At 52.3% G+C, this 13,110-nt stretch overlaps 1 protein-coding gene across 1 annotated transcript; it reads right to left on the bottom strand.

Moving 5' to 3' along the window:
* Positions 1-5,225: 5,225 nt before the first annotated feature.
* Positions 5,226-8,200, bottom strand: TUBAL3 (tubulin alpha like 3; the record flags this gene model as incomplete). The annotated part of the gene is made up of 3 exons (XM_082280541.1): positions 7,951-8,200; positions 6,670-6,818; positions 5,226-6,209 (listed from the first exon to the last, which is right to left on the bottom strand). The coding sequence occupies exons 1-3, from the start codon at positions 8,150-8,152 to the stop codon at positions 5,226-5,228; spliced, it is 1,335 nt and encodes a 444-aa protein (XP_082136667.1). The 5' UTR covers positions 8,153-8,200.
* Between the last annotated feature and the right edge of the window lie 4,910 nt (positions 8,201-13,110).

The following is a 13,110-nucleotide window of genomic DNA, read 5'->3' on the forward strand; positions in this document are numbered from 1 at the left end:
ACCCACGTGGGGCTGGGAGCATCCAGAGCCAAGGCTGGAGCGCTTGGGAAGGGCAGCATTGATGTTTGGGGGGATTTATGGAATTCTGTAGGGTCCAAGGGAAAATTCCGGCCAGGATTCAGCCTTTCCTGCCTTTTCCCACAGGGATGAAACCCAAACTCTCGGTCTTGCACTCGGAGCTGTTGCGCACCAAGACCAACACATCCTTCTGCTCCCATTGCTGGATCCCACCCGGCCAATTCCCAATCCTCCCCCCCCGGATCCCACCCAGCCAATTCCCAATCCTCCCCCCCCCTGGATCCCACCCGGCCAATTCCCAATCCTTCCCCTCCATGGATCCCATCCAGCCAATTCCCAATCCTCCCCCCCCCTGGATCCCACCCGGCCAATTCCCAATCCTTCCCCTCCATGGATCCCATCCAGCCAATTCCCAATCCTTCCCCTCCATGGATCCCATCCAGCCAATTCCCAATCCTCCCCCCCCCGGATCCCACCCAGCCAATTCCCAATCCTTCCTCTCCATGGATCCCACCCAGCCAATTCCCAATCCTTCCTCTCCATGGATCCCACCCAGCCAGTTCCCAATCCTTCCCCAAGCATCCAGCTCTTCCCTGGCATCCAGGAATCCCCTCATCCTCCTTTTCCTTCTCCACGTGCCACCATTCCAAGGTTTTTTTCCACATTTTCCACTCCCATCACAGCAAACCATGGGTGCTGAAGGGGTTCAGACATTCCCAAGGACTGCAGGATCCTGGATGCTGTCCTGGGATCAAGGAGGATCCAGCTCCACGTGGTGAGGGAAGGATTTAGGAACTCAGCCAAAAATACATTCCCATTATTTTGGGAATACGTGGGAAGAGATGCCCATGTTCACATCCAGGGGTTTTGGCTGGAAAAACCGAGGCAATTCCCAGCAGTGGCCAGGACAAGGAATAGGATGGATTTGCAGGGAATTACATCAGGAGTCCTGGAGCAGGGGGTGAGACGCACTTGGAGCCATCCCTGGTGGAATGAAAGCCCCTTCCTGGGATGCCTGCCCCACTCCTGGAATGTCCTGTCCCACAGCTGGGATGTTCCCGGGATTCCTGCCTGCTCTGGGCTGGCCCAGGTGGGGCTGGGACCACTTATCCCAGGATTTGAGCCATTCCCACCAGCCAGGAGCTCCTCATGGATCCCCCTCAGCACATGGCTTGGAGATGGAAAGTCCCGAGGATGGTGAGAACATTCCCCAGATCCCAGCCCCAGCTCCATTGGCTGCTGGATGGGATCTGCTCCATGTCATTCCCATGCTTTTCCTTTGGCTCTCCCTCCATTCCATTCCTGACCTGTTTTTAAGGATTTTCCCCAGGAACAGCCTCATTTCCTGCTCTCCTCAGATGATCCCAACCTTTCCGCTGAAGCCAAGCAAGGCTTGGGACAGACCAGGAATATCCAGGGGAACCAGACCACGAGGTTTAATCGTTCCCATGGGGCTGTTCCCACATTTTAAGTCTGGATAAGGTTTTAAAATCCCTTTTTCCAGCCTCGTGTCCAGGAATTCCTTGATTTCGTCTGTGCTGCATGGAAAATAAAACCATTGTCCACCTGCCGTGGGATTGGTCTCACTGGTGACTTCAGTCCTGGCTTTATCCCTTCTCCCACAGCTGTTCCAGGTCTTCCAGGACATCCCTAATCCTGCATCTCCGATGGATTTTTTTATCCCTATTTCAGGGAAGGGACATTCCCTTTGGAAGTGGGATCCAGCTCCATGTGGCTTTGGCTCTTCACTCTCCACGGCCTGGGGTCGGGGAGGAAGAGGATCCAAATTTCGGGATTGTTTGGGTTCGGGGAACTGGAGCTGCCCTGGAGCTGGCACATCCCAAATTTTCATGGCTCCAACGCTGGAAGAACCATCCCAACCCTAGGAGCCCCATCCTGCAATTCCTGTCCATCCCAGGAGTTTCAGCCTTTGGAAAATGAGGGTGGAAAGCAGAAATCCCATTCCCAGCCCTGAAGGTTGCAAGGGAAGTTTGGGAAATGAGCTTTATCCTTTAAACAAATAAAGACTAAAAAATAGATTCCCCCTCCCCCCCCCAAAAAAAAACCCAATGAAAATAATTTTCTCGAATCCACGGAAAGTCCTGATGGGCGTTATAGGGCAGCCAGTGCTGGGTGAGGATTTAAAAGCCAAAAAACCTCGGAATTCCATGGATTTGCAGGAGCAAATCCTTTGCAGCACCTCCATTTCCCACCGTGGCATTCCCTCCTGGAGCCAGAATTCCCGGAGCCTTTGCCAGCAGCAGAGGACACATTTTTGCGGTCCCTGTGCCCTCAGGCACCACCTCACCCACGAGAGCCTCAAACAGTTCCAGGAGAGCATCATTCCCATCGTCCCTGTGCCATGATCCAGGGGTTTTAGGGATCTTCTGGACAGGTTCAGGTTTGGTGTTCCCACTTCCAGCCAGGTGAAGTCTCCCCAAAGGACAAGGGCAACGGATTTGAGGGTGTCCCAAGAATATTCCATCATCCTGGCTGGATCCTACGGCCACAATATCCACAGCTCCTGAGGATCCAGCTCCCAGCCGAGCTCCCAGGAGAGGGAGGTTGGAATTGTCCCTTCCCAAGCTCCTGGAGCTCCGCTCTGTCCCCTCCTCTGCCAGAGGGAGGTTGGAGCATCACTTTTAATTAAGGAGGCTTTTCCCAGCTCCTAATCCTGCAGCCAATGGGGCTGGAAAGAGGCACGGAAAAACCTCATTCCCTCTCCTGCCCTCATCCCAGGGCCAGCTCCAAGGAAAAGGGCAGCTGGAGGTGAGGCAGCTCCCGGGAGCTGCCACCTCGGTGACCTCCCACCTCCAGGAGCTCTGGTGAGGAGCAGCAAGAGGAGATTGGGATTTAAATCCACCACCCTTCCCTCAGGTTGCTTAGACATTCCCGAGCCAGCCCTTCAGTTACGGCCTGAGCCAGCTTTTTTTCCTTGGATATCCCTGCCAGCTGCTTTTCTTGGATCGCTCACAGCGAGGGGAGTCCCCGGAGGAGGGATAACCCCGCTGCAATCCAGGGGAAGGCCGAGGTCAGGTTCAATCCCCTTTTCCAGCTCCTTTGCAGCTTCCAGGGATTCTTGCATCACGTCTGGGGAGCAGCCATCCAGCAGCAGGAGAGGGAAGGAATGTTTTTAGGGAGACGGGGAGCTCAGGCACGGTTTTACGGGAGGCAGACGGAGCCAAAGTGCTTGAATTCCCACCTCAATTCCAATTAAACTTCCAGGCGGGGCCAGCCCTGGCAGCAGAACAGGGATTGCTTTAGCAGGAATGAGTGGCTGAAGGATTCCTTAAGGAATCGCTGGCGAAAGCATGGAAGAAGTGGATTTCATCTAGAAGCAAAAGCGTGACAAGGCTCCTTGGCAAAGTTCACTCGGCAGCTTTCACCAGCTGGATAAAGCACAGGGAAAAGGCAAAATAAAACCCAAATCTGAGCAATCGAAGAGTAAAACCAAACAAAAATGAGCGGTGGGGAGGTTGGGACTGGGAAAGGGATAAAAGGAATAAGGGAGATCTTCCCATGGAATCCTGAGGTCCCCCTTAATCAAACTGAGCCCCTTCATCAAGAGTTTGGGTTTAAGGGCTGGAACCTTTCAATTAAAAAATTAAATTAAAATTAAACTCCTTAATAGCACTTAATTAAGGGCCTAATTAAAACAATTTCACAAGAGGTCCTGTAGGATTCACTATCAGCACAACAGTAACTCAGTGTCTTAATTAGGAATGTCATGGAATTAAGAACAGTGGATGGGCTGGAACAGGGATGGGGACATTCCCGCAGGCTGGAATTTTTTAGGAGCAGCTTTGCTATTCCCAGCTTGGGAAAATAAAGCCGGAGTTGTTCCATGCGGATTCACCTCTCGTGGAGAGAATTGGAGGTTCCAGCTCCCCAAAAACCCTGGGATTTTCCCCAGAATCCCTCTCCTTCCCTTTCCACGGTGACTCTGGCTGTGGGACGGCAGGAGCAGCGCCGTGCTGACATTCCAGAGGGATGGATTTCAGTCCCGGACGATGACATCAGCCCCGGATCGCAGCTGATGGTTTTCCAAGCTGCAGCAGCACCTGGCTGCACTCCTGCCCTGGCTCTGGGATGGCTCCGAGTGGGAATGCTGCTTCTCCCACCGCTGTCCCTCCCTTTTTCAGATGGGATCGAAGCAGTGGCTTCCAGCCCCAGCTGTTTGTGGGAACGGAGCCACCAGGGAAAGGTGAAAGCCACGCCTGGAGTCTCCTCAGGGGACAATCAGGCATGGGGGCTTTGGGGTGACAACCTTTGGGGTGGCTCAAAGGACCTGGACCTTGCTGGGGGGCCACCTCCAACCTGGTCCTGCTGTCACCACCCCTGGAATTTCAGGGCCACCAAAAAGCTTCTGGGATCCTTCCACCTCCTGCTCCAAAGTATCTGACACAGGACCCTCTCCCCATTCCTGGCTGGCCCTCCCCACACAGCATTTGGGGAATATTTCCCAAATCCCCAACCACCAGGCAATGCCTGAGCCTCGCCAAAGATGGTGAGGAGGCCAAACCCCACCACAAAGTGCTCCCCACTACTCCAAGTGATTCCCTGATCCCAGCCAAGGAATTCCCTGCCTGCTCTGGGAGGGGAGCAGAGCAGCATCCAGCTCCAGGCAGGAATTCCCACAGGATATAGGACACTTCCCTCACAACAACAATCAGGGCTGATGGCTCTCACAGCACACCCTTATCAGCATTTGCTCTTCTCCTCAGGACACCTGGGAGCAGGAACCTCCCCACACAACCACGCCAGCTGAATCCAAGGAATTCAGAGCTAAGGAAAAAAAAGTCTTTATTCATATACAAAAAGCCAGGTGCACAGAAGGTTACAGGCACGTTTCTAATCCAGAAGTGCTTTTACAAGGAAAAGCCAGAGCGAGAGTTTGCCATTCCAGCCAAAGCGGGCAGCTTGCAACGTTCCCTGGATTAGGAACCGGGATCTCCTGGCTAGGCAGGATGTCAGGCTTAAGTCAGGCCCTATTCAGCTTCACTCATCAATAAACAGCAGTGGGATAAAGCTCAAGGCACCCAGGCTACAGAGGAGCTCTGGGAGCCCAAACTATGCAAGCAGGGAAGGTTTAATACATCAAACAGTGGCATCGAGGTCCAGGCCGATCCTTCGGAACCTCCAGGCCCTCGGGACCTTGGCACAGAAGGTTTGGATTCCAGCTGAGGTCAAGACCAGGCTGCAGTTTGTCAATACTCATCCTCATCACCCTCATCCTCCTCTCCATCTGCCGAGTCCCTTCCGACCTCCTCATAATCCTTCTCCAGGGCCGCCAGGTCCTCCCTGGCCTCAGAGAACTCCCCCTCCTCCATGCCCTCCCCCACGTACCAGTGCACGAAGGCCCTCTTGGCGTACATCAGGTCAAACTTGTGGTCCAGGCGGGCCCAGGCCTCGGCGATGGCCGTGGTGTTGCTCAGCATGCACACGGCGCGCTGCACCTTGGCCAGGTCCCCCCCGGGCACCACGGTGGGCGGCTGGTAGTTGATGCCCACCTTGAAACCGGTGGGGCACCAGTCCACGAACTGGATGGAGCGGCGCGTCTTGATGGCGGCGATGGCGGCGTTGACGTCCTTGGGGACGACGTCGCCGCGGTACAGCAGGCAGCACGCCATGTACTTGCCCCGGCGAGGGTCGCACTTGACCATCTGGTTGGAGAACTCGAAGCAGGCATTGGTGATCTCCGGCACGGAGAGCTGCTCGTGGTAGGCCTTCTCCGCCGAGATGATGGGGGCGTAGGTGGTGAGCGGGAAGTGGATGCGCGGATACGGCACCAGGTTGGTCTGGAATTCGATCAGGTCGACGTTGAGGGCCCCGTTGAACCTCAGCGAGGCGGTGACGGAGGACACGATCTGCCCGATGAGGCGGTTGAGGTTGGTGTAGGTGGGGCGCTCGATGTCCAGGTTGCGGTGGCAGATGTCGTAGATGGCCTCGTTGTCCACCATGAAGGAGCAGTCCGAGTGCTCCAGCGTGGTGTGGGTGGTGAGGATGGAGTTGTAGGGCTCCACCACAGCTGTGGACACCTGCGGGGCCGGGTACACTGAGAATTCCAGCTTGGATTTCTTGCTGTACTCCACGGAGAGGCGCTCCATGAGGAGCGAGGTGAAGCCAGAGCCGGTGCCTCCTCCAAAGCTGTGGAAGACCAGGAAGCCTTGGAGTCCACTGCACTGGTCAGCCTGCAGCAGAACATTGGATATTTATCCCAAGGACTGGAAAACTAGCCCAGGAAAATGGACATTTATCCCTGTAAGGACTGGGATAACCATCCCAATACTGGACATTTATCCCTGTAAGGACTGGGATAACTATCCCAAGAATATTGGACATTTATCCCTGTAAAGACTGGGATAACCATCCCAAGTAATACAGCACAAAATTCTGCTCAGAGCACTCACTGAGCATCTTAAGCCCAGTTTTAACGATAATTATCTGGGTTTAGGGCAAACACACAAATCCAGGCCCTTTCCCGAGCCCCAAACCAAATCCCAACAGCAGCAACAACCCTCAGACCTCGCCTAAAGATATTTTTTTCATTTAAGACTTTTTTTATTTTAAGACTTCTGCCCCAAACCCCAACTTTAATTGTATGGTCCAAAATGTGTTCTTTTAAACCCAAATCCGGTGCTTCCCCCTCACCATTTTGCGAATCCTGCTGAGCACTGTGTCGATGATCTCCTTGCCAATGGTGTAGTGGCCGCGGGCGTAGTTGTTGGCGGCGTCTTCCTTGCCACTGATGAGCTGCTCCGGGTGGAAGAGCCCATGGTAGGTCCCGGTCCGGATCTCATCTGCACGGAGGAGGAGAAATCAGGGAGAGCAGAACACAGAGGAAGGTTCTGGGTGAAGCATGACAAGAGCAAAATCCATGGAATGCCCACCAGGAGGTCATGGCGTGGTTCGGGAAGCATTGTGGGAATAATGGAAGGGGTAGGAGTTAACTTGTCCTACCATAACTCCATCTTCACCGCACAGCTACCCCGAAATCCTAAATTAATCTGGTTTAACGAGCGAGGACACCGCAATTCCAGCGTTTTTGTGGGATTGGTTACCACGGGCAGCTCGTTCCAAAGCACCTGGAGGAGTCTGGAAGCTCCACCTCCATCCTCTGCTCTCCAGCACGGAACAGAGACAGACAAAGCCTCCAGTGTTGACATTTCTGCCTGACCCAGCTCCAGAGGGTTTTGAAATCCTCTCCATCCCAATATCGGACACATTTCATCATCTCCTGGCTCACTCATTAAGTTCTCCATTTAAGACCTTAATGAGGTGTCTAAAAATTAAGCAGCACCCAAACAAAGGTCTGCAATCCTTTCATTAGAGCCACTGAGTCACATCCCAGATGGAAAGACAGGAGGAGAAGCCTGGAAGGCAGAAGGAGGTGGTTGGATTGGGAGTCATTTCCAAAGAAAAATTGATTTTCTAGGAAGACACCTCAAACTGAGGTGCCACAATTTGGTCAAACACCCAGCGATCCCCGAGGGAGCTGGAAGGAGAAGTGGAAATCTTTTAGAATCAATCAGGTTGGAAAAGATCTCTGGGATCAAGTTGGCCAAAGAGGAGAGCCAGCTCCCACAAAACCATGGAATGTGTGGTGCCCCTCTGCCCCAAGGTGCTTTGGGGGTGGCATCAGGACCAGCTGTGCCACATCTGGCTGTGGGATGGTGGAATTCAGGCCAGGACCACCAAGGCTGATAAATCCAGGTCCCTTTCCACCTGCTGAAGGTCCCAAAAGGGGGGGGAACAACAAAGCCAACTCAGTGACAACCACGGATTTGTCCCTCCTGGTCCCTTTGGAAGTGTAAATTCCATCAGCTTCCAAAGGTTGGACCGGAGCAGAGGAGTGGGAGCAACAGGACCCCGTGGAAGAAGGCTTGGGAACCATGGATAATGATGGCACCACACCCAGAATCCTGGTTTTACCAATGACAGTGGGCTCCAAGTCTATGAACACCGCCCGGGGCACGTGTTTGCCAGATGCTGTCTCACAGAAGAAGGTCTCGAACGAGGAATCCACTTGCTCAGAGTTGGGATCCATGGATTTCATCTGCTTGGAGCCAGGAATGGTCCCGTCGGCCTGGATGCCGTGCTCCAGGCAGTAGAGCTCCCAGCAGGCATTGCCCATCTGCACTCCGGCCTGCCCGATGTGGATGGAAATGCACTCCCTCTGGAAAAGGGAAAGGGGCAGTTTTAGACATCCTGCGGATCGGGGATTCCAGCCCCCACAGCTCTCCTTGGAGCCAGGCTGGGGATGATGAGGGAAACAGGCGGCTTCCGCCCACCGCTGGCAGCTGGAGCCGGGATCAAACCGGGATCTGCGGGGCGACATTCCTGGGAAAGGCTCTCCCAGCCCAGGGAAGGAGGAAGGAAGGAGCTGATGGCTCCTTGCTGGGGCAGGAAGCAGCTGAGCAGCGCCGGCTCCTCGGAGCCGCCGTCAATCCCCCACATCCCGATGGGATATCAGGAACAGCAGCTCCAGGCTCTTGACCCCGAAAAAAACTCAAGGAGAAGCCAAGCTTGGAAAACCCTGAGCCAAGCTGGAGTCACAGCAGGAAAGAGGCTGGAGAAAACAGGGATTGCCCCGGGGCAGACGAGGCCCGGCTGACTCCCGGGAGCGGCTCCGAGTCCTGATTTATCCAGGTCATCTCCAGCAGCCTGGGACTCCAGGGAAGCGCCGCAGGGGCCGGCGTCTCCCGGAGACTCCCTGGGCACTTCTGCTGGATGTGCTTCCCTGGGTAATTGGCATCTGCTGCTTCCAGCACCCCGAGATCAAAGCCAGGACAGAGCCTCCCGTCCCAGCTCCCAAGCCGAGAATCCCAATTATTGCCGTGCCCGGCATGGGGCAGTGCTGCTTCCCAAGGGATCACCGAGAAAGGGAGCTGATCCCACCTGGGAATGACAAGGAGTGCCACTGATCCCATTATTTGTGGCATCCATTGGCTCAGGTCTTATCTCACCCAGAGCTGGGGTCTCCACAGCTAAGCCAAGCTTAGAGGGGGGTGGCGGGAACATCCTGGGATGGTGGGAACAGCTGATCCCAAATCTCCAGAGAATGCACGACCATCCAGGGAGTCTCCAGAAGACTCCAGCTGGACATCCCTGGGCACCAACCACTTGTGGCAGGAAAATGACTCAACACAACTTCTCCATCTCGTCCTCCAAGCATGGATGTGCCAAGATTTTCCCATCCCTCAAGCAACTCCAAAGGCCACCACACATCCAGGATAAGGCAAAGCAAGACTGGACCATTCCTGGGACACAGAGACACCAACCCTTTATCCAGAGCTGCCTAACTCCACCCAAATCCCAGTGTGGGCTGAGCCCCCGAGTTCTGCGGGGTGTGGAGGCTGCCGGGATCAGGGGCTGCAGGGATCGGGAGCTGCCGGGATCACGGGCTACCGGGATCGGGGATCCCATTCCTGCTCTCCCGCTGATATTTGCACTATGTGGGCAATGCTGGCGCAGCCCTCCCAGCAGCGTGGTTGCAATAGTTCCCCATCCCAGTTTTCTGTGCTCAGCGCCGCAGCCGCTTCCCAGCTCTTCCCTGGGACAGCTGCTCCGCTCCCAAAACCCCATTCCCAGCACCTGCTGCACAGGGAGCACTGGAATTCGCAGCCCAGAGCTCAGCGACTGGGAACAAAGGGAAGCAGAAATGAGAAATAAAAAGCGGGAGCTGCCGTAAGGGAAAAAAGTGCAGCGGTTTATTGGAAGTTTTCCCTCACTTCTCATATATTCCAGAGGGGGTTTTTTGGAGCTCCCAGCTTTCCAACATTTGCATCCAGCTCAACTGCCTTTTACAGACTCTGGCTATAGGCAGCCTATTGTTGTCCAGCTGATTTTCCCATCGGGAACACCATGTAAATATTTAACTCTTTTACGGCCAGACCAGACCAGAATTCCGCAGATTAAAGGAAGAGTTCAAAGCTGGATCCCTGGGAGCCACTTTGAAGTTTTCTCCCATTTGCAACCAGCAGATTTTTCCACCGAGTTGCTCCTTTGCATCCACCAAAAGCTGCCAGTTGGGATCCTCTTTCCCAAAAAGTTTCAGCTGGATCAGCCAGGAACGCTCAGGATTGCAGATTATTTTGTTTTTTAGTTCTCCAGCTCAACCCACTTCAGCTTCCCAGCTGCAAACTCTTTGGAGCGGGGATTCCATGCAAAAAACTACAAGGAAAGGTGGATTTTATCCATTTAATATCTAATTCTAAAAGTTTAGAGCAGACAAAGGCAACATGGCAGCTCATTCCTAAGGAAAAACCAAAAAAAAAAAAAAAATCCCTAAAGGTTGTGCTTGTTGCAGCACATTGGGAATGTTAAATTTGGGGGGAAAGGGGCAGCAGGATCAAAAATTTAAATTTTAATCCGTAATGGAGTTGAGTCGAGATATGCTGATCCCCCCCCCCCCCCAAAAAAAAAAAAAAAAAAAAAAAGAAAAAAGAAAGAAATCCCAACTTTGAAAAGAGCTTCCCAACTTTCCAGACCCCACCTCAGGAGCTGCAAACTCCGAGGGAAAAGCACCGAGAGGCCGCTCCAAGCACATCCCTCATTTTTCCCTTATAAGGAGCAAAGCCTGAATCAATAACCCAGAAGGTACCGAGCGATTCCACAAAGCTGCTCCGAAGGAGCATCCCCCGGGAGAAAGCAGAGGGCAAAGAAGGGAATTCGGAGCTCAGAACCCTCGGAAAAGTGGGAAATATTGGGAATTGAGAGACGAGACATGCTCTTACCATGGTGAGGCTGGAGCCTGGCTTAGATCTAAGCAAAACAGCTGCTGCCCCTGCCTCTCCCTGCAACTTTATAGCCCAGGAAGCTTTGACTCCACCTGAATATAAAGAAGCTTTCTGCAAGCTTAAAGGAGCAGAGCTCCTTTTCCTTCCATCCCGAAAAAAAATCGGGATCAAATCCCGCCCAGCTCGTGGGATTTCTCTGATTAAGGGCGGTGTAATGTGATTTTTTTGCCTTTTTTTTTTTTTTTTTTTTTAAAGGGTTTTAACTGAGCGGAGGGGGGAAAAAAGTTGATTTTAAAGTTTGGGTTTAGCTCGAGTTGGTTTTAAATAAGGCAAGGCTGGAAAACTTGGTATGTTCCCACATAATTCGTTTTATCCAGAGGGAATAATCTCCCTTTATCGTTATTCCCAGTGCTGCCACTGATATTCTTTATTTTGTCAATTTTTAGACACAACCCTGCCATTTTTGGTCTTTTTTTCTTCCCATATTATCCATGACTTTCATGGGAATCTGCTGGGTTTTGCAGCTCTGGGATATTCAGGTGTAGGCTCAGCCCCTTCTGTTTTCCTTAAGGATTCATTTTTCCCTCCTGCCAAGGATTGGGAGTCAGTTTTGGCCCCATTTCTGCGGGATTTTCTGGATCCCAGCAGTGCCTGGGTGGCTGTGGTAACTTCTTTCCTAATTCCCTTATTTATCTCTGCATCTCCCATTAAAAATTCCTGAACTTTTCTTTGGTCCATCCACAATTCCAACACCTCAACAGCTCTGAGATTGGGGGATTCAAGGATGTCCCAAATGGGATCAGGAGCACTGGGAAGTGCAGTGCAGGAAGTTTTCCCTCTGTTCAGCATTGTTTGGGATCCTCTTTTCTTACTGGATCCAGTTTGGGCTTCCCAGTATAAAACACACACTGGGAAACTGGAGCAAATCTCTGGAGCTGGGATTTGGAGTGGGGAATGCAGCAGGATGGGATTTGATCCTTGAGAAGAGGAAGAGCTTTCAACTCACCAGAAATTTGGAGAGAATTTGGAGCAGGAGCATAAAGATTTGGGGGAATTTTCATCCTTGGATGCATCCCAAACCTGTGGAAGCCCCTCCAGTAACCCAAGGAGACCTCAAGGGATTTTAGGGGCAAGATGAACCCTCTCAAAAAAGGACCTGGATTTCCCGATTTCAGGAATATCTCCTGAATTTCCAAAGGGAGAATTTCCTTGGGGAATTTTTGTTTCCTTTTGGATGCCAGCTCAGCAGAGCCTGGAGCGTGGTGGGTATTTATCTGTTGCTCCTGGATGGACAAAGCTATGGAAGAGCTCTCCAACGCATCCCTGAGAGCATTCCCCTGGGATTTTGGGAATTCAAGCCAAGCAGGTTGGGCACACAGCTTGGGAAGTGAGGGAATTCAGCCAAAATCGGCTCAGGCAGGTTCTGTTGGCAGCTCCAGCTCCATGCAAACACTGTTGGCAGCACCCAAATTCCTGCTGGGAATAAAGGTGGATTGGGAGAGCAGCTTTTCCTTTTCCTACCCTAAACCAAAAAAAAAAGTGCCCCAAACAAGATCTTTTCTTCCCAAAAAGAATCTGGAGAAAAGAGAAAACGAGGAATTTGTGTGCTTTATTCACTAAATTATGTCCTTTTGGGCAACTCTGAGTCCAAAATTTTGGGTTGGTTTTTTTTTTTTCCTTGGGAAATGGGAAGCAAAAGAGGGAATTGCTGGAGCTGGTGGTGGCAGAGAGAACTTTCCTGGGATTTCAGCTCCAGGCCGGATTTAGAACAGGATCAACCAGAGACCACCCCCCCAGAGGAGCTTTTTATAGCCAGACCTCACAGCTGCTGCCTCCTTCCCACTCCCAAATCCTAAATATTCCCTGCTGGCTCTTCGTGTTGCTGTCCCCTCCGTGTGGTCGGGCACCGGCTTCTGTTCTATTCCCTGGGATAAATCCTTATCCCAGAGGATGTCCCAAAACATTCTGGATTAGGGTCTGGAGATGAATGCTGGACTCACCAAGCTGCTGAGGAATTCAAAATCCAAAGATTTTGGCCCTGGGAAGAGAAAATATTGGATTTAATGTTCATTGTTGGGGTAGACGGAAAATTTTTGGGGGTCGGGAAAAAAAAAAGTTGGGGGGAAAAAATTCCCTTTGCTTCAGGCTCAGCCAAATGTGGGATTTTTCCACGTGTTGGCTGAGCTGAAAAAATGAGGATTCAGGCATTTCCAAACTGCAATTCCAGCAATGATTTGTTCCCATCTTTAATTGTTCACCTGCTTAAATCTGCTCCATTTCAGAGGCAAATTTCCCTGAAATCAGCTTCCAGCCGCTGCCTCTCACGATCCCTTTTTGTTTTCCCTGGGAAGGA

Source organism: Coloeus monedula (assembly GCF_965178545.1).
Source record: "Coloeus monedula genome assembly, chromosome: 4".
In the NCBI taxonomy this organism is placed as follows: Eukaryota; Metazoa; Chordata; class Aves; order Passeriformes; family Corvidae; genus Coloeus; species Coloeus monedula.